Source organism: Auxenochlorella protothecoides, assembly GCF_000733215.1.
Source record: "Auxenochlorella protothecoides strain 0710 unplaced genomic scaffold scaffold97, whole genome shotgun sequence".
Taxonomy (NCBI): Eukaryota; Viridiplantae; Chlorophyta; class Trebouxiophyceae; order Chlorellales; family Chlorellaceae; genus Auxenochlorella; species Auxenochlorella protothecoides.
This window is the reverse complement of record NW_011934187.1, coordinates 259,107-277,201: the sequence shown is the minus strand read 5'-3', so window position 1 is coordinate 277,201 and position 18,095 is coordinate 259,107. Positions and strand designations below refer to the sequence as shown.

Genomic DNA, 18,095 nt, shown 5'->3' with positions numbered 1-18,095 from the left:
TCTAGGGCGCCGGGACCGATGAAGTTCCGCAGCGTGAAGGTCGTCCTCGACGCCCGATTGGACATGGCGATGCACATACCCTTAAACACCGTTGTTCGCCGCTTGTTCTCAGGCACCGACTGGTGATCGATTGGGGTTGGGGGTTGGAGGGCGTCTGGGAGTGGATTGAGAGGCAATAACCCCTCCTACCCCATCAAGGGGTGGCAAGGTTTATGCCTGCACAAATCAGTGCCCTCTGAGCGACAGGAGCAGGCAAAATCCCGCAAAGGCGCCATCCTGCCGACGCTTGACACACTCGAATCCCTCTCCACTCACCAGCTTGAGCTCCAGGACGGCACCGGGCCCAAAGGATGGAATCTTGCGCTCCTTCATAATCTGTGCTACCCGCTCCCGCTCCAGCACCTCCAGCATGTGTCCCATGCGTTTTGTGTACGTCTTCCGCTTTAAAAGCTCCTGAGTGGGTGTCCAGGGCATGCTGGGGCGGCCCTTGGGCCGAGCCAGGCGCTGTGCCTCCGCCTGAAGCGTGCTGGTCTCGGCAGGTGCGGGGGCAGGGGTCGAAGTCTGCAGCCCCCGGAGCCCCTGCACCGCCCATGCAGCCTGGCACTGGCGCGCTGCGAGCATCTCAGCAACCACTGCGGGGCGCACTGCGCATGCTACATGGCGCAGCCGCTGCAGCATGCTCGCAGCCAGCAGATGGGTGCCTGCTGCAGCCACTCGGTGGTCTACGGCTTTGGACCCGGGGATGGCGTTCAGGCTGTATGAATAATGACCTGGATTTGTTCGAGTATATACTTTCAAAGGATGCGCTGCCCTTCTCTGCAGGCTGAACGTTCGCTGGATCGGGCAACAGTCGCTGACGTGGTGGTACCGCAAAGTCGCGGGGGGTGCAATTTGTCAGGAGATGGTCAGGCAAACCCAGTCAAGCTCACAACTGCTCAGACCTCCCCGACCCAGCCCCCCAACACTATACTCTTTAGATTAATCAGACTGTACTGACTTGCCTAGCATCAGCACCAGGATCTGGACGGGGAACAGCGATCTTGCTTTCTTTTAGTATGTCGGGACCCCTGCAGCGCCTGTCCGCCCGGGTCCTGGCGCATGGAGCCGAGGCCCGGTCACTGCCAGGTGCATATATAAATGGTGAATTTCCATTGATTCCAGTCCGTGGGTGCCGTGGTGACAGGGTTTTGTCGCCATCCGTGCGCGTCGTCCCTAGCTTGTGTCAACCGTGACCCGGGTCATCACTCCTGCCTTCCAGGCCTGATCCGCACCATGAGCACTCGCACGGAGCGTGACACATTCGGACCCCTGGAGGTGCCGTCCGACCGGTGAGATGGGGCCCCATCGGGCTTTGGGTTCTGGACATGCATGCACCCGATCTCACGATGGTCAGGCCCGAGGACTCCTCGCTCCTTCGAGGCACTGCGATGCGGGCCCCCGTGCGCACCTGCGATCGGTGTCCCACAGCGCCCCTGATCATCCCTGATCCCATCCCACCCCTCAAACCCCGATTGCACCTCAGGTACTGGGGCGCCCAGACCCAGCGCTCCATCCAGAACTTCAAGATTGGGGGCCCCGCAGAACGCATGCCCGAGCCCGTGGTCCGCGCCTTTGGCGTGCTCAAGCGCGCCGCCGCGCGCGTCAACATGCAGATGGGCGTGCTGGATCGGCGCCAGGGCGAAGCCATCGTGTCGGCGGCGGGCGAGGTGGCAGAGGGCCGCCTGACCGACCACTTCCCGCTGGTGGTGTGGCAGACGGGGTCCGGGACGCAGAGCAACATGAACGCCAACGAGGTGATCGCCAACCGCGCCATCGAGATCCTGGGCGGGGAGCTGGGGGACAAGTCACTGGTGCACCCCAACGACCACGTGAACAAGGGCCAGTCCTCCAACGACACCTTCCCCACCGTCATGCACATCGCGGGGGTGACGGAGATCGAGCGCCGCCTGCTGCCCGCGCTGGCGCACCTGCAGTCCGCGCTGGAGGCCAAGCAGGCCGAGTTTGCGCACATCGTCAAGATCGGCCGCACCCACACCCAGGACGCGACGCCGCTGACGCTGGGCCAGGAATTCTCCGGCTACGCGACGCAGGTGGCCTACGGCATCGAGCGCGTGCGCTCCTCCCTCCCGCGCCTGGCCATGCTGGCCCAGGGCGGCACCGCCGTCGGCACCGGCCTGAACGCGCGCGTCGGCTTCGCCGAGGCCGTGGCGGCGGCGGTGGCGGAGGACACCGGCCTGCCCTTCGTCACCGCGCCCAACAAGTTTGAGGCCCTGGCCGCGCACGACGCGGTGGTGGAGGCCAGCGGCGCACTCAACACGCTGGCGGTGAGCCTGATGAAGATCGCCAACGACGTGCGCTTCCTGGGGTCGGGCCCGCGCTGCGGCCTGGGCGAGCTGAGTCTGCCGGAGAACGAGCCCGGGTCCAGCATCATGCCCGGGAAGGTGAACCCCACGCAGTGCGAGGCGCTGACCATGGTGTGCGCGCAGGTGATGGGCAACCACGTGGCGGTCACGGTCGGCGGCTCCAACGGCCACTTCGAGCTCAACGTGTTCAAGCCCATGATGGCGCGCAACCTGCTGCACTCCGCGCGCCTGCTGGCCGACGCCGCGCGCTCCTTCACCGACAACTGCGTGGGGGGCATCCGGGCCAACGAGTCGCGCATCGCGCAGCTTCTGCACGAGTCCCTCATGCTGGTCACCGCGCTGAACAACCACATCGGGTACGACAAGGCAGCGGCCATCGCCAAGAAGGCGCACAAGGACGGCAGTACGCTGAAGCAGGCGGCGCTGGCCCTGGGCCACTGCACCGAGCAGGAGTTTGACGCATGGGTGAGGCCCGAGGACATGCTCGCGCCCACGCCCTGAACCCCGGGCTCGGCGCTTGGGGAGTGGGGTGAGGCGGACAGTGGCGTCAGGAGGAAAGGTCCCACGCCTCGGCACCGAGGGTTGCAGCCAGGGGCCTCGCTGCCATGGGATGCCCCCAAATATGTTTCTGGACTGAGTGCCGTCTTGTAAGCACTGCATCACGCACACGGGTGCAAATGAGAGGGGAATGACGGGCTCGCAGCATGAACAGCGGGGTTCGGCCAGCGTTGGAGTTGCAACCAGGCCCCGGGGACTCTCAGGCTGTGTAGCTGATGCGGAAGATGTCGTGGTGCTGCAGAGGGGGGGAGAGTGAGGAGGGAAAAGGGTGTGAGAATTGAATGGGGGGACAGACGGCAGCAAAGACCAAGCCGGTGGGCTGCTACCAAGGTTTAGGACGGGAGGCTGCACACAGATCCCCTCCCCCTCACACCACCGATGACCCTCCTGCACGCGTGCCCCACTAACCTCGGTCAGGTTGGCCAGCTTCTCGTTCATCTCCGCGATGCGCTCACGGTGGGACTTGGCCGCCGCCTTGCGGATGCGGGCCTCCTCGTACTTGAGCGCGTGGGCATCGGCAGCCTTCTCTGCGGCGGTGCGGCGGTCCTCCACTGCGAGGGGTGCGCTGGCGCCCTCGCCCTCCTGCACAGCCTGATTACTTGCAGTGAGACACACGATGCAAGACGGATGCATCTACACGGACACTCTCCAGGCCTGCATGGCCCCTGGACCACTCCTCCCTGCACACCTAGCCACCCTGCACACCTAGCCACCCTGCACACCTTGCCACCAGCGAGCTCCTTGCCAGCCGCGCCATCCACGGCGACGAGCTCGGTGGTGGTCGAGGACTTTTTCTTCTTCTTCTTGATGCCGGTGGGTTTCAGACCACCCTTCAGCTTCAAGGCGCCACCCGTGAATGTCGACATGGGTGGATCACTAGTCCCTCCTGGGCCGGGGCTCCGCAACGACAAAGTGGTAGCCGAAGAGGGCTACGATTACCAGCACTCCGAGGATATTCTGTGGATCGCGTGTGGATGACGAAGCTCGAGCACCACTCTGGCACGCTAGGCTGCATGTTTCCATTCGCGAAAGGAGCAGAGCACCTTCCTCTCACCGCAAAGCGACCGAGATCCTGATCATCAAACATCCTGGGCTCCAATCATCCAAGTAATAAGCTTATTCTCCAGGCCGAGTCTACGAGGGAGCTGCTGGGGTCAGGGAAGAAGAGCCCAAATATTTTCACCAGTGCCCTTGGTGATTACTGGTCTCGCGCCAACCCGCGTAAGAAAGGGCGAGCAGCCTCTACTCGTGGTGGTGCAAGTCCAGGCGGCCAGTCGGAAGGGTCCCTTTTCTTGCACTCAAGGTGAGCACCTGGCCGTCGAGATACCCCGGGAACATGCCTGAGTGCTCAGCGGCGAGGGAGGGTGTGCGTGGCGCGCCGTACAGAGCCAATCCTGCCAGCGGGGGGCATTGCGCGCTGCGGTCAGGACGACTGACGTATGTCCTATCCCTCCCTGCACACAGGTTGTGTCGCTGAAGAGCTTACTTCGGCGCCATGGGTCGCATGCACAGCAATGGCAAGGGCCTGAGCCGGTCGGTGGCTCCCTACCGCCGCTCCTCCCCGGCCTGGCTGAAGATCACCAGCGCCGAGGTGCGATGAGCGATGGATGGGGGCGAATGCGGCGCCCTTGTCGATATTCACGATACCAACGGGCGTGTGCCGGACGAGAGTGACAATGTTGTCCGGCGCCTTTTACCCCGCAGGTGGACGACCTCATCACCAAGTTCGCCAAGAAGGGGCTGACCCCCTCCCAGATCGGCGTGCTGCTGCGCGACAGCCACGGTGTCGCCCAGGTCAAGTCCGTGACCGGCAACCAGATCCTGCGCATCCTGAAGGCCCACGGTGCGTATATTGCAGGGGAGCTGGGGTGGTCCCCCTTGGGGATTCGGACGGCTGATACTGATGCATGATTTGCTTGTGGGCAAGCCCTCTGACATGCATGCGGTCACTGGCCTGCCTGAGCAGCACCGCTGCCCCTGCATGCCCCTGCTTGCCTTCCCAAACCCTCTGTACAACAGCAAGCATGTCCGGTGAGCTGGGGCCTGGGCGAGGCGTCTCACTGGGGACGGGGGCTCGCCCTCCCCAGGCCCAGCTCGCTGGCCTGCGTTGCTCGAGCACACCCCTGCGCAAATGCCTCCGGTGGGCGCGGCACCCTTCCTTTCCCCCTCCGTGGCCCTCCCCTGCCTTGCAGCGCTGTGCCCACTGCACTGGCCAAGGCGGGGGAGGGCCGCGGGGCCGGGGAGGTCGGGCGCCCCGCCTGCTGGGGCATCTTGCCGGTGCTGCATGCTGACCGGGCGCTCCCCTTCCCACCCCCCTCGGCGTCTCAGGCCTGGCCCCCGAGATCCCCGAGGACCTTTATCACCTCATCAAGAAGGCGGTGGCCATGCGCAAGCACTTGGACGTCAACCGCAAGGACAAGGACGGCAAGTTCCACCTGATTCTGGTGGAGTCCCGCATCCACCGCCTGGCCCGGTACTACAAGAAGACGAGGAAGCTGCCTCCCAACTGGAGGTACGAGTCCTCCACCGCCTCCGCCCTGGTCCAGGGCTGAGCGTGCCGAAGCCCCAGTGCGCACCCAGCGCTCGCGTCTGAGTGCGTGCCGGCCTGAGATGTAAACCAGCCGCCGTCAGTTGAGAAGAGTTACAGTGAGAAGAATGATGGGAGGCACGCATGGAGTTGGAATGGTGCGTGAACGGACTTTGTAGCATTCGAGCTGTGAAGAGGAAAACGCGTGACGTGTGGCTGGAGGACCACCTGGCATGGGCGTGCACGCATGGCGGCAGCAGAGGCTCGGTGCTGCTGTGGGGCACGGAGCGCGGACCACGCTGGATGCACGAGATCACGAAAGGGAAGGGTGGCTTCAGTTCTATTTGTACAGGGAGCAGGCAGTCCTGGCCTCCCAGGCCGGTCACGGGAGGGGTGGTGCGTGCCTCAGCACGCCGGCGAGCTGGTCCAGCACCAAGCGGCAGCAGGCGCAGGTGATGAGCACCCCCATCACGTCCATCACCACCTGGATGCTCGTGCCTGGGCGTTTGTGATGGGGGAAGGGGGCGTAAGGCGGGGCTGATGGCGATGCCCGGCTGATGGCCCGCCTGAACCCTCATGCACAAGGGTTCAGGCGGGAGTGGGGGAGCCTGCCGAAGTCCTAGGCACCCCACACCCAGGCCCTCCACCCCAAGCACTTCCCCCCCAAGCCAACCCTCACCTGCGTTCGCGGGGTCGACGCCCAGCCTTGCCAGGGCGAAGGGGAGCGCGGTGCCGACCAGGACACTGGTGTTGACGATGAGCAGGAGGGAGAGAGCGATGGCGGAGGCGTGGCGCGGGTCGCCGGCGGTGAGGTAGACCCGCACCCACCCGGCGGAGGCCAGGCCGCTGGCGAGGAGCAGCCCCACGATGGCCTGGCGCGCCAACGTGGCGCGCAGCATGCCCAGTGTGGGCCGCAGCGCGCCTGTGGCCTGGGAGGTGTGTGGAAAAGGGGTTGGGGTCGAGTCCTTGGGAGGGAGGCTCGGCTAGGTTGCAAGGAGTGCGAGACCCTAGGACCACCGGCAACAGAGTTCATCTGTTTAGTTCCCAGTATGGGATCAGCACCGCTGAAACTTCTGATAAACCCCAATGTCACCCAGTCCCAACCCCATGGACGGCCCACTCTCTTGAATGCCCGGACCCCCTCACCAGCCCTCGGATGACTTTGATGGCCGACTGATTGCCTGCATTGCCGCCTGCTCCAACCAGCATGGTGAGGAAGAGGGTGACCACGAGGTGCCGCTCCAGAAGATCCGAGTAGCCACTCAGCACGAAGCTGGAGCTGCTCTGCAGGATGAGCAGCCCCACCAGCCACCGCCCGCGGGACCAGGCCTCGGCTGCCAGGGATCCGGGTAGGCCTGGACGCAGGCAGGGCTCGGGCAGGATGCTGCAGTGCTCTATGTCTGGCTCAGGGTCGTCCAGGTGGGTACCAATCTGGGGAGGCCCCTCCCATGCTCCGTCGCATTCCAGGAGGGGCTCTGCAATCAGGGAGTGGGTGAGAGGATGCGGGTCTTCGCATATCGAGCATCGGAGTAGAATAATCCGCCACTAGATCACTCTAAAATTGCCAGCAACCCACCCCAGCCAGCTCACTCAGGCCGGGTTCGTACTCAGAGGCGAGCACTTTGAAGGATTGGCGCCTGGGTTGTGGTTGCGGCTTCGACATCATGGCCATTCTGCCTGAAATGGTCACTTTAACACACCGCGATTCAAGTGTGGGGAGTGACAGGCCCTGTCCGGTGCGGGCAGCTGCATAGGTCTTGGTGCGGTGCAACTTGGATTACGAGGCAGTCGACCAGGAAGCATAGTGCATGTTCATATTTAGGGGAGTCCAGGCTGATTATGACGTCTGACCTACTCCGCATGGCGCATCATGTACCGAGTCCACAACGGTCGCGCGCGCTCATTTTCAAGCTTACGGGAGCACGCCCACAAATTCTGAGAGGCACCACTATTGATCGCACACGAGGTCTCGACGCGCAGCAATCATATCTCAATTACATAAAATTGCGACAACTTGTGCAGGAGCTTGTTATCCCAGGATAGGCGCTGTCGCCATCGCAATGACGACCAATGGCGCTCCTGCAGAAGCATCACCACCACCAGACGCCAATGAACGTGAGCACTCGAGGGCTTGCACCGCTTGGATGTGTCATGTTCATCAACCCCCCTTATCATTCACTCACATACTCCCCACCCCACCGTCCCCCCCAGGCTGCCCGGGCACCGCCAGCACCGCCGCGGGCACCTCCGACGCCTGCAAGGGCTGCCCCAATCAGCAGGCCTGCGCCTCCGCGCCCAAGGGTCCCGACCCCGACATGTTGGCCATAGCGGAGCGCCTGGCCCCCATCAAGCACATCATCTTGGTCCTGTCCGGCAAGGGCGGGGTGGGCAAGTCCACCACCGCCGCCCAGCTGGCCTTTGCGCTGGCCGGCGAGGGGCACGAGGTGGGGCTCATGGACATCGACATCTGCGGCCCCTCCGTCCCCAAGATGCTGGGCCTGGAGGGGGAGGAGGTGCACCAGAGTGGGGCGGGGTGGTCGCCGGTCTACATTCAGGTAAGAGCGATTGGACCTTTAAAGGGGGGGAAATGGCCAAATTTTGAGTGAACTTCACTGTATGACAGCTGCACAGTCTCCCGATCAGCTGCCAGGGGTTGCACTGCCGGCACCTTTGAACTTGCAACTGCTCAAAGCAAAATCGCAGTGCCATGCCGGATCAACACAGACTTCAGGTCTCCTGTGAGCTCTCACTCTGAACCCATTCCCACCCTCTATCCCTTCTCCCTTCTTCATCGTCCCAAAGGAGAACCTGGGTGTGATGAGCATTGGATTCATGCTGCCGAACCCCGACGACGCGGTAGTGTGGCGCGGGCCGCGTAAGAACGGGCTCATCAAGCAGTTCCTCAAGGACGTGCACTGGGGGGCCCTGGACTACCTCATCATCGACACGCCCCCGGGGACGAGCGACGAGCACATCTCCATCGTGCAGTACTTGAAAGCAGGGCGGGTGGCGGGGGCGGTGGTGGTCACCACCCCACAGGAGGTTGCCATCGTGGATGTGCGCAAGGAGATCAGCTTCTGCAGAAAGGTGAGCTCGATGCTGTGTGGGTGGGAAGGGAGGTAAAGAAGGTAGGGACGAAGGCTGGCAATGGGAGTGCTGGCATTGTTTGAATATCTTGAGCGGCGTATTTTGATGTCGTGATGGGGTACATCTTACATCTTCAAATATTGCATCACCCTTCTTCACCCCTACTAATGCATCCACCCACTTCTTCCCTGCCAACCCTCACACCCTCCCAACACTCCCTCCCACCGATCACAGACCGGGATCAGGGTGCTGGGGGTGGTGGAGAACATGTCGGGGCTGCTGCAGCCGCTGCCCAGCTTCCGCCTGACCTCTCGTGCCGACGGCGCCGACGTGAGCGAGCGCGTGTTTGCCGCACTGGCCGCCGCGGGGCTGGACCCGGCCGCCGTATGCGCGGGGCTGGACGTGTTTGCGCCCAGCCGCGGCGGCGCAGCCGCCATGGCCGCCGACCTGGGGGTGCCCATGCTGGGCGCGCTGCCGCTGGACACCGAACTGGGGCGGGCGGGGGAGGAGGGGCGCAGCGTGCTGGAGGAAAGCGGGGCAGGGACCGCCAGTGCGGCGCCGCTGCGCGCCATCGTCCGGCGCCTGGTGCAGGCCGTGCAGGAGCAGTGAGGGAAGGTGTGTTCCTCCGGCGCAAACGCTTTGCACGAGGTGTGGGGCAGCCTGCGTCGCCGAGCGTGTGGATACCCTCTCCTGGCCAGCTTGCGGTTTGATGTCACTTCTCACATGGAGAAATAGTACGTCCATATTAGTACACCGTTCCCTGTGCCTCCCCCTATCTTATTCCAAGCTCTTGGACGCCTCTGCTGTCTTTCCTCCAAGGCTTGGCGTGTACTATGACCAGCTTTTGTACGTTTATGGTGACAAGGCAGGATGAGGGAAAGAAGCAGGGAAGCAGACGAATGCACAAGCCTACCGTTTCCTCACTTTGCCCTTCCGCACGTTTGCCTTGGGTATGAACCCCGGCGGTGCCTTCTTGCGATGCTTCTTGCCGTACTTTTCTGCCTTGAGTTCCAGCTCTGTGGGCTCCTCCCTGTCAAATCCAGGGAGCAGTGCCATGGGATCTGGAGATCCATGTGGGCCAAGGCTGGGGCCGGAATGCACTCCTTCTTCCCCCTTGCAGGCACACGGTGCCCTCCCTTGTAATGCAAGATGATGGACACTTCCTCCTTCCAGCCCAAAACCCTCTCCCACCTCTCATCGCCACCGCGCTTGGGCGCCCTCATGAAGCCCTTCACAGGGTCGATGCCCACCACCTTCCGCCGCTTCCTCTCCGGCAGCACTCCTGAACAGCAGCGTGGCAGGCGGCGGTATGGCAGGGAGAGCCAGACTCACAGGCCGGAAAATTATGAGTGGATGCCCCTCAAACACCTGCACCTCCATGCTCCCGCGATGAATGCCCTCCCGACTCTGCACCCGTGTTCATCCCCAGGATCTGGCTCACATACCCGCCGAGTTCCCGATGTTGGAGCGTGCGGTGATGGTGGGGTCTCGTAGATACGCTGGCAGGTGCTTCAGGTGCGGGGCCTGTACCGCTGCCCCACTCGCCAGCGGCCGATCGTGTTGGAGCAGCTGCAAGGGGGGGGCATGTTTGACAATCATGCATCCGCCAGGGGCACCGCATTTCATGCTTCACCCGACCCTGCCAGCGGTGCGACTGCACGCACTGTTGCGAGCATCCACGGCCACAACCTCACATTGCAGGTCCCACCTGCAGATCTGCCGGGTGCTCCTCAAAGAATGCAGACAAGCGCTGGGAGTTGAGCAGCTCATGCTTCAGCTCTTTTGTTTGTGCCTGTGCAAGGGTATTGGGAATGAGGATGGCTGTGTGGGAGGGCGATCAAGGGGAAGGGTGTTTGGGAAGCATCTTGGCGGCCAGATTTCTGGCGTCACAGGGCAACAGCACACTCTCAAGAAATGCACAGAGGACACACGGAGGCATCCAAGCCCACCTCTATGATGGTCCTCTTGGTCAGGCTGCGGGCGACGTCGGTGCCGCGGTACCGCAGCCCCTCCAGCGCCACTGCCGTCAACTTGGTGTATGGCTTCATGACGGGCTCACAGGCCGCCTCCTCCTCACCGCTCTCCCCTGCCTTCTTGCTTCCCCCCGCCAGCATCTCCTCGATGCTGGCCGCCAGCTCGGTCTCGGACGGCCCTACGATGCTGATGCCGAAACCATCCTCCCCAGCACGCCCCGTCCGACCCAGTCTGTGCACATATCTGCAGGGGAATTGCACCGTGTGTTTCAAGCAAGGGTGAGTTTGGCTGCGCAGTGCTGGCGGTTGGGGTCTATTCTTCATATCCTTGGCCTGCAGCGACACTGCGTAACAGACTAGCGCAGTTCCACAAGCTCCTCCTAAGAGAAAGTCTCGCGAACCCCCCTCCTGAGCAAAACCCTGCCGAAACACCCCTCTTTCCCTTCTGCTCACCCCTGGGTGCTGGCGGGCATATCGAAGTTAATCACTGTGTTCACGCCCTTGAAGTCGATGCCTCTTGTGACCCCAAACTCCTCGTCCTTTGCCTGCGGCATTGTGCATGTGGCCAGGTTGAGGTGCAGCAGATCGATCAGAAGGACTGGCTGGGGACGGACTCTGGTCTGCAACACCACCCTCGGCCACACAGCAAATGCGTCTGCCTCTGCACCTCGTGACGCCAGCCTCACCATTCTGACTTAATTCACTGCAACTTAAGAACACCATCATCACTCCAGAGCCCCCACCAGGCCTTGCAATCCCCCCCCCCCAAAACATCTTGACCACTCACCGGTCCCTGGGGCTGCTTCTGGGCCCGCCGCCCGCGCCTGCCCGTCCCCTCCTTGGCCTCCTTCTTCTCCCCGGCGTGCACGTCGTCGGTGGCCACCAGGATGTCAAACAGGCCTCGATTGAACTCTTGCAGGATGTGGTGCCGGGAGTTCAGCGGCAGCTCCGAGTGCACCAGCGCCGCCCGCACACCAAAGGCCTCCAGGAAGAGCCGGACCCTGAGCCCCGACTCCACGCTGTTCACGAATATGAGGATCTGAGGGGGGGGCGTGGGAGTGTGCAGATCATGCGTCATGGAGTTGGTGTGAGAAACGGGAGGGAAGCTCAGGACAGGTGGAGGTGCAAGCGTGCGGCGCCGGGCACCCAGAAACCAAGTTTAGAGACAGGGTGCCGCATCAGCCTGCGGGCTGACTCTGTCTCGGTTCCGGCCCCCTCAGCACAAGACGCACGTATGTTTGCAGCCTCCACCACAAACCAACCCCCAGCCCCGCCATCCCACACCAGCGACCAACCTTGCGCTTGACCAGGCCCAGACGGATGAGGGCCAGGGTCCGCAGCAGGCGCTCCAGGGTCTCTGCCCCCGCGGGCACATGGGCGGGGATGTCCAGGCGCCAGTGCTCAACCTCGGCGGCCACGCCGCCGGCCGGTGCGACCCCCGCCTCCGCGCCCAGCAGGTCCAGGGTGCGTGGATTGTGCAGGACCAGCTTGGACAGGGCCTCCACGTCGGAGGAGGACGTGGCGCTGAGCAGCATGCACTGGCAGGCGCGTGGGACGAGGGGCGCCACGCCGCGCATATCCTCGCCGTAGCCGTAGGCCAGCAGCAGGTCGGCCTCGTCCAGCACCAGCGTCTGCAGCGCCTGGCTCAGGGCGCCGGTTGCCAGCTTGCCGGAGGACAGCGCCAGCGCCAGCTTGGCCGGCGTGGTGACCACCAGCTGCCCCGCGCGGCTCAGCGCGGAGCGCGGCAGGCCCTCCCCTGCCAGTGCGGTCACCCGCAGGTCCTGGCCGGCCGCGGCGGCCAGGCGCTCCCCCTCCCGCAGCACCTGGGAGCAGAGCTCCCGGGTGGGCACCAGGACCACGGCCTGCCAGGCCCGCGCCTCGCCGCCCGCCAGGATGCGGTGCAGGGCAGGCAGCAGGTATGCCAGGGTCTTGCCGGAGCCTGTGCGGGCGCGCGCCACGACATCGTGGCCCTCCAGGAACACCGGGATGCAGGCGGACTGTGGGGGCGCGGAGTTGAGGCAGTGGATGGGGCGCGTGGTGGGCCTGAGTGAACGAACCAAACAGCGTGGGGTGGCAGCCCTGGCCACGACGACATGAGAAGGAGTGCGGCTACATACCCCAGGCCCATGGTCATGTGCATACAACATACCTGTACGGGTGTGGGAGTGGAGAGGCGCAGCTTGTTCAGGGCGCGCAGTAGCCGAGGGTCCAGGCCCAATCCGTCGAAGGACATCGTGGGCGCAGGCGGCAGGCAGCCGGGTCCAGTACTGGCTCAGCGGGGCTTCCGCACGATAAACTGGGCGTTGCAAAAAGCTGTTAGTACATCTTCAATAGCATGGTTGGTGGGGCGGAGCGGAGAATAACCACTGCATGTATATGCATGCAGTGATTCCTGGGCGCAAAAACGGTGTCACGACGAGATCGGGGAGGGGGCGAGCATTCTCCTTCGCTGCCGCATGCTCTCATGCTTGGATGCCATACAAACGCTCGATACTGTATATAACTGCCTTTGAAATCCATACCATAATGAATTCCGTTGTGCATGCCAGGGCCCCTGCCGTCGGGGTCCCCCGCTCAGCCCGGGCCTGTGTGAAGGGCCGGCCACCCGCCCCTCGAGGACCACGTCTTGTGAGCAGGCGGGCTTCGAGTGACTCAAATGGAAGTACACGGGAGGAGCCCAGAATAACCACCGAGCAGTATTGGCGAGCCATCATGGAGGGGGAGGAGATGGGTGCCAGGATGGAGAGGGAGGACAAAAAGACCTTTCGGAAGCCAGAAGGCGCCGGTGAGTGCAGGGCAGTGTGGCCCGCTCGCACTGCTACAAGTGGTGTTACTGAGCTGATGTGCTGTTGCATACCGCCAAGACCTGGGTCTGGGAATCAGGAGGACCTGAGGCGTGCGATCTCGTTTGATCAGGCGGGTCCTCTCCACATCCCATCCACGGCAGTTCCTCTGGATCAAGAAGGAGCGCTAGATGCTCTCCGCATGGGCACTTGGCGGCTTCGTGGGCACACGTGCTCGCAGATAGAAGCCCTCGTGGCGCAGATCGAGGGCGCCTGGAGGACCGTGTTTGGGTCAGACTTTCGCCTCTACCAGCTGGACAGGGTGAGATAGGGAGAGCTTGTCTAGGTGTGAGAACCTCTGGTGCTCACAAGCCATGTGCTTACAGGAAGGGAAGCCCCTCACAGGAACCTCTTCAGGGTTTCAGCCTAGCAACGGTCTCCCATCACTCCGTTGCACACCCGCCCAGGACATGCGTTTTGCGGACAGCATCGACATGAACAAGGACTACCCCTCCTCCTGGGCGGAGCTGATGGACCCCACCAAGGACGAGCCCGGCTACCCTCGGCTCATGCTGGAGAATCGGGCGTACCAAACGCGCGTCTTTCGCAAGGTGCACCTTGAGGTCGGCATCCGCCAGGACAACATCCAGGTGAGCCTTTGATCCTGGTCAGGAAGCTGCGCTGGGAATCTTGATGGGATAACCACCCTCAAGTCGCAGTCTTCTGGTGGTGATTGACTCTGTATGGTGCTGTGGGGCCCAGTGTCCATCTCCTCGGCCCGGGACTGTCCTGATACTATCCCTAATCACCGCTGCCAGAATGCCTCTCTCCCTTCACCACCCCTTCCTCCAGATCCTGCACTGCACCATGTATCCTCGGTTGGAGTATGATCTGCCCATCCTGTCCATCGATGTGGTGAGTGTCAAGGACCGCATCACCCTGGCGCTGGCAGACCCCTGCCCCGTCAACGCGGACCTGCGCCTGCCGGAGTTCTATGCCCAGCCCATCAGGTGGGTGCAGCTGGTGGAGCACCCAGGACACTCCAGTCATACTTGCCTCCGAGTACTGGAACGCAACTCTCCTCCCTCCATGCCACCACCATGTCCAGGGAGATGCAGGAGCGGTATTCCCTGGGCAAGGCGCGGGACATCCCGGCCTGGGCATCCTCCATCCTCTCTCCCCTGGCCGTCGTCACCTCCCCCGCCACGCCCGAGGAGGTGGGCAACTTCATCAAGTACGCCATCACCCTCGTCCGCTACCACACAGAAGTGAGAGAGAGGTCCTGGAGCTTTATGTGCCCTAGCAGGGCTTGGACGGACTCGAGGACGGGTCTCCAACCCCCCCTGCACTCTGTGCATCCGTCCCAGACCGCACCTCCCATCCTGCCTCTACACGCCCACAACCCTTGCAGGTCGGGCGCATCATCGACCCCGTCTCTGGCGCGGGCGCCGCGGCGCGACTGCAGACCATCCGGGCCGCGCACAAGCACTACTGCACCCAGAACCTGCGGAACCTGAAAACACGTCGCATGCTGGAGGCGTCCTTTGGCGTGGAGTGGTCGGACAAGTACCTGCGACACATCATGTTCGACTTCGAGGGCTGATTGCATCGTAGGTTCTTGGGAGCGCCCCTGTCCCGGGGGGTCCTCCTCCAGGGCTCTGGCATGGGGCCCACTCCCATTGACCGGTGGCGATTGTAATGTATTGACCAACCAAATCCCAGGGCTCTTGCGTGTCCATCCCATCTTTGGAATGCTATTGATGAGAGGAGCGCAACAGTCACAGGCTGGAGTGCAGGCACGTTCCTCAGCACAAACAAGGTGGTGTCTCAGTCGCGCTTGGCCCCCTCATCCAGGCCTGCGCAAGGGCGGTTGGGTGGGAGGAAAGTGAGCGCTGGACTTTCAAAGAGAAATGGGGGGGCGAAGGCAGCAGGTGGCGGCGGGGTGGCGGGATCGGAGCTGACGAGAGACGAAAGCCAGCCACATCTGTTCTTGACCGAGGAGCCGCACGCTTAACGCCCCTAAACATGGTCATACTGGGGACCCCCATTGCCACGCTAGCATCATCTCCTCTGCTGGGTCTCCTCCCGGTCCCAGTCATGCACCACACCTCGCACCCGCCGCCCCTTCCCTCTCAGCAGAAACAGGCATCCCCCTGCCACCGGCCAGTCCCGCACCCCAGTCGACACCCAAAACTCACCCCAGTCGTCGCTGAAGTCGCCCGCCCCCTCGTCCAGGCCATCCTCATCGGCGTCCCCGAACCCGGCCAGATCCTCGTCGTCCAGGCCCTCCTCGGCCAGCAGCGCCTCCTCGTCCGGCGTCAGCGCCCCGAGTGCGGCCGACAGCTCGTCCTCCTCCTCGGGCGCAAGCCGGACCGCCGGCGCCAGCGCGGGCGCCTCGACGACTGGCGCCTCGGCCTCCGGCTCCTCGCCCCAGTCGGCCGAGCCCTGCTCGGGCGGCACAGACTGCGCGGGCGGCGCCGCCGCGGCGTGCGGCGCGGGGTCCGCAAACAGCTCCTCCTCGTCGGGGTCCTCGCCTACCCCGCCTACAAAACCCTCCGCCTCGGTCCCAAAAGCCTCCGCCTCCTCCTCAGCCGACGCGGGGTCGTCGTGGAAGGCGTACGCCTGGCCCGCGGCCGGCGCGCCGTTTGACGCGGCTGCCTCCTTGGCGCCGCGGATGGGGCCAGAGGCGAGTCCAATCGCGCTGCCCACTGCCGCCGCGCCGACTGCAGGAGCGGCACCGGCACCGGCCTCCTCGCTATCGGCCCCCTCGTCCACCCCAGCCTCCTCGGCTCCGGCACCCATTCCCACTCCCTGTTCCTCCCCAGCACCGACGGCGCCATACACCGCCCGCTCCGCCTCCAGCGCCTCGCTCCAGCCTGGGAACAGGTTCGGGTAGTCGTCTGGGTTGGCCAGCGCCTCGGCGGCTTTCGGGTTGGCGCGCGCCAGGTCGGCCTGCCAGCGCACCACCACCTCCCCCGCGCGCGAGGGGCGGTAGGTGCGAGCCAGCAGCGCCGCCTCGGGGAACCGCCCCGCCGCCAGCAGGCAGCCCAGCGCAGCGTCCACGTCGCCGCGCAGCCAGTGCGCGGCGAAGGCCACGTTGCGCGCGCCCTCGTCCGCGGCGGCGGCGGCGAGGCGCGCCAGCGCCTCGCCGTCCCGCGCCGCCGAGGCAAGCAGCAGCTGCCCCGCACGATCGCGCGCCGCCTCCATCGCCCTGCCGGCCACGCCCAGGTCGCCCGCCGCCAGCGCGGCCTCGCCCAGCGCACGCCAGGCCAGCGCCGACCCCGACTCGGCCGCCAGCGCGGCGGCCGAGTCCAGCCGCCCCAGCGCCAGCGCCAGGTCGAAGCGGTGGGCGGGGTCGGTGGCCACCTCGGCCGCCGCCTCCAGGTGGCCCCGCGCCTCCAGGAAACGCGCCAGCGCGGCGTGCTCCGCCTCGGGCACGGTGGGGAGCAGGGCGCGCGCGCCGTCCACGTCGCCGCGCAGCACGCGCGTCTTGAACTCCACCACCGGCAGGAGCAGGGTGTAGGCCACCACTGCCCCCGCACGGTCCACCGCGTACAGCCGCCCCGCGGCCGCCAGGTAGCCCAGGAGGTAGAGCGGGCGGTCGGCGTGGGCCAGGGTGGTGGTCTCCCCGCCCACCGCATAGGCGATGCGCCAGCTGGACGTGGTGAAGGCCAGGCAGTCGCCGACCCAGACCGCGCTGGTGGCGGGCTCTCCAATCTCGCCCACCAGCTCGAAGGCCGACTCCACGCCGTCCTCGTCCACGCCCTCGCCGCTGGCCAGCGCGGCCTCCGCCGCCTCACGCGAGTACTCCAGGATGTGCGTCGCCGCCGGGCCCACCAGCGCCACGCCGGCGCCGCCCTCCGACCAGTGCACCGCGCGCACCTCGGCCTCGATGCGGCGGACCACCGCGCCGCCGGCCCAGTCGTAGAAGGTGATGGCGTCGGGGGTGCGCACGCCCAGCAGGCTGCCGCCGTGGATGCCCTCCGCGCTGTACGGCAGGCGCAGCGTCTGCGCCTCCTTAAAGTTGCGGAAGATCTTGACCACGGTGCTCGACTCCCTGTGTGTATGTGTGTGTGGGTGGGGGGGGGGGGAGGGGCGGGCGGAGGGGTGAAATCCAAGGTTTGGGGCGAGGGTTTGCATGGGCAGGGGGCGCGTGGGTGGATACGGGGGGTGAGGAGAGACGGACCGGGCGTCGCAGATGAGGAGCGCGCTGCGCATGGGGTACGCCCAGGCGCCGCAGTGCTCTGGCCCGTGAACGGGCTGTCGACTGCAGCCGGAGCCCTCCAGCACCCCCAAACACCTCCGCCCCTCCACACGGCACCTGATGGCAAAGGTGTTGCTGTCGTCGCTCCAGGCAAAGTCCAGCGCCGCGCCAAAGGCCTTGTTCCGCCAGGCCAGGGCGGTGTAGATGACATACTCGCCGTCGCCACACACTGCAGGCCGGGGTGTGGTTGTGAGGGATGAGGGTCGATGAGCGTGTGACACAAGGGATGGTGGCGAGAGCACAGGGGCCCCGCTCATACCACTGCCCGTGCAGGACACATCGCAGCAGCGCACGGCTCCTCACCACGTCCTCATCCGGCGACACCCACCCACCCAGCATCCCAGCCACACCACCACGCACGCACCCGCGACGAAGCGGCCGTTGGGGGAGTGCGCGAGGTACTGCGGGTACTGCTCCGAGGACCCCAGGTCCTTGACCGCCAGCGGCAGGCGCTCGCCGTCCTTCTGCGGGCGCGCCGGTGAGGGAAGGAGAGCGGGCTCGGCGTGCGGTGGGGTGTCACCAGGTCCCATCCTGGCAGCT

At 64.7% G+C, this 18,095-nt stretch overlaps 12 protein-coding genes across 12 annotated transcripts in view; 5 read left to right on the top strand and 7 right to left on the bottom strand.

Moving 5' to 3' along the window:
- Positions 1–474, bottom strand: part of F751_6853 (hypothetical protein) — a gene marked incomplete at both ends in the record, with an annotated part of 1,860 nt that extends 1,386 nt beyond the window's left edge. Inside the window, one exon of the mRNA XM_011398461.1 lies at positions 316–474. Coding sequence (XP_011396763.1) covers positions 316–474 — 159 coding nt within the window. The remainder of the gene's footprint in view (positions 1–315) is intronic.
- Positions 475–1,272: 798 nt separating this feature from the next.
- Positions 1,273–2,864, top strand: F751_6852 (Fumarate hydratase 2, chloroplastic; the record flags this gene model as incomplete). The annotated part of the gene is made up of 2 exons (XM_011398460.1): positions 1,273–1,328; positions 1,523–2,864. 2 exons carry the CDS (start codon positions 1,273–1,275, stop codon positions 2,862–2,864), a joined length of 1,398 nt encoding a protein of 465 aa, XP_011396762.1.
- A 256-nt stretch (positions 2,865–3,120) lies between these two features.
- On the bottom strand, positions 3,121–3,787 carry F751_6851 (FAM32A-like protein; the record flags this gene model as incomplete). The annotated part of the gene is made up of 3 exons (XM_011398459.1): positions 3,121–3,156; positions 3,330–3,512; positions 3,644–3,787. The coding sequence occupies 3 exons, from the start codon at positions 3,785–3,787 to the stop codon at positions 3,121–3,123; spliced, it is 363 nt and encodes a 120-aa protein (XP_011396761.1).
- Positions 3,788–4,416: 629 nt separating this feature from the next.
- Positions 4,417–5,473, top strand: F751_6849 (40S ribosomal protein S13-2; the record flags this gene model as incomplete). The annotated part of the gene is made up of 3 exons (XM_011398457.1): positions 4,417–4,512; positions 4,626–4,764; positions 5,250–5,473. 3 exons carry the CDS (start codon positions 4,417–4,419, stop codon positions 5,471–5,473), a joined length of 459 nt encoding a protein of 152 aa, XP_011396759.1.
- On the bottom strand, positions 4,979–5,191 carry F751_6850 (hypothetical protein; the record flags this gene model as incomplete). Its single annotated transcript, XM_011398458.1, has 1 exon — positions 4,979–5,191. The coding sequence occupies one exon, from the start codon at positions 5,189–5,191 to the stop codon at positions 4,979–4,981; it is 213 nt and encodes a 70-aa protein (XP_011396760.1).
- Positions 5,474–5,830: 357 nt separating the features above from the next.
- On the bottom strand, positions 5,831–7,120 carry F751_6848 (Magnesium transporter MgtE; the record flags this gene model as incomplete). The annotated part of the gene is made up of 4 exons (XM_011398456.1): positions 5,831–5,946; positions 6,128–6,377; positions 6,595–6,923; positions 7,039–7,120. The coding sequence occupies 4 exons, from the start codon at positions 7,118–7,120 to the stop codon at positions 5,831–5,833; spliced, it is 777 nt and encodes a 258-aa protein (XP_011396758.1).
- A 388-nt stretch (positions 7,121–7,508) lies between these two features.
- On the top strand, positions 7,509–9,144 carry F751_6847 (Cytosolic Fe-S cluster assembly factor NBP35; the record flags this gene model as incomplete). Its single annotated transcript, XM_011398455.1, has 4 exons — positions 7,509–7,563; positions 7,660–8,003; positions 8,251–8,535; positions 8,770–9,144. The coding sequence occupies 4 exons, from the start codon at positions 7,509–7,511 to the stop codon at positions 9,142–9,144; spliced, it is 1,059 nt and encodes a 352-aa protein (XP_011396757.1).
- Positions 9,145–9,444: 300 nt separating this feature from the next.
- On the bottom strand, positions 9,445–12,741 carry F751_6846 (DEAD-box ATP-dependent RNA helicase 16; the record flags this gene model as incomplete). Its single annotated transcript, XM_011398454.1, has 9 exons — positions 9,445–9,565; positions 9,727–9,817; positions 9,981–10,104; positions 10,244–10,327; positions 10,485–10,752; positions 10,962–11,053; positions 11,296–11,547; positions 11,804–12,505; positions 12,658–12,741. 9 exons carry the CDS (start codon positions 12,739–12,741, stop codon positions 9,445–9,447), a joined length of 1,818 nt encoding a protein of 605 aa, XP_011396756.1.
- Positions 12,742–13,493: 752 nt separating this feature from the next.
- On the top strand, positions 13,494–14,894 carry F751_6844 (Phycocyanobilin:ferredoxin oxidoreductase; the record flags this gene model as incomplete). Its single annotated transcript, XM_011398452.1, has 5 exons — positions 13,494–13,613; positions 13,759–13,941; positions 14,144–14,301; positions 14,400–14,559; positions 14,703–14,894. 5 exons carry the CDS (start codon positions 13,494–13,496, stop codon positions 14,892–14,894), a joined length of 813 nt encoding a protein of 270 aa, XP_011396754.1.
- Positions 14,298–14,534, bottom strand: F751_6845 (hypothetical protein; the record flags this gene model as incomplete). Its single annotated transcript, XM_011398453.1, has 1 exon — positions 14,298–14,534. The coding sequence occupies one exon, from the start codon at positions 14,532–14,534 to the stop codon at positions 14,298–14,300; it is 237 nt and encodes a 78-aa protein (XP_011396755.1).
- A 224-nt stretch (positions 14,895–15,118) lies between the features above and the next one.
- The window catches only part of F751_6842 (Coatomer subunit beta'-1), a gene marked incomplete at both ends in the record, with an annotated part of 5,944 nt that continues 2,967 nt past the window's right edge, over positions 15,119–18,095 (bottom strand). Inside the window, 6 exons of the mRNA XM_011398450.1 lie at positions 15,119–15,147; positions 15,490–15,736; positions 15,830–16,306; positions 16,514–17,348; positions 17,613–17,724; positions 17,920–18,019. Coding sequence (XP_011396752.1) covers positions 15,119–15,147; positions 15,490–15,736; positions 15,830–16,306; positions 16,514–17,348; positions 17,613–17,724; positions 17,920–18,019 — 1,800 coding nt within the window. The remainder of the gene's footprint in view (positions 15,148–15,489; positions 15,737–15,829; positions 16,307–16,513; positions 17,349–17,612; positions 17,725–17,919; positions 18,020–18,095) is intronic.
- Positions 15,966–16,187, top strand: F751_6843 (hypothetical protein; the record flags this gene model as incomplete). The annotated part of the gene is made up of 1 exon (XM_011398451.1): positions 15,966–16,187. One exon carries the CDS (start codon positions 15,966–15,968, stop codon positions 16,185–16,187), a length of 222 nt encoding a protein of 73 aa, XP_011396753.1.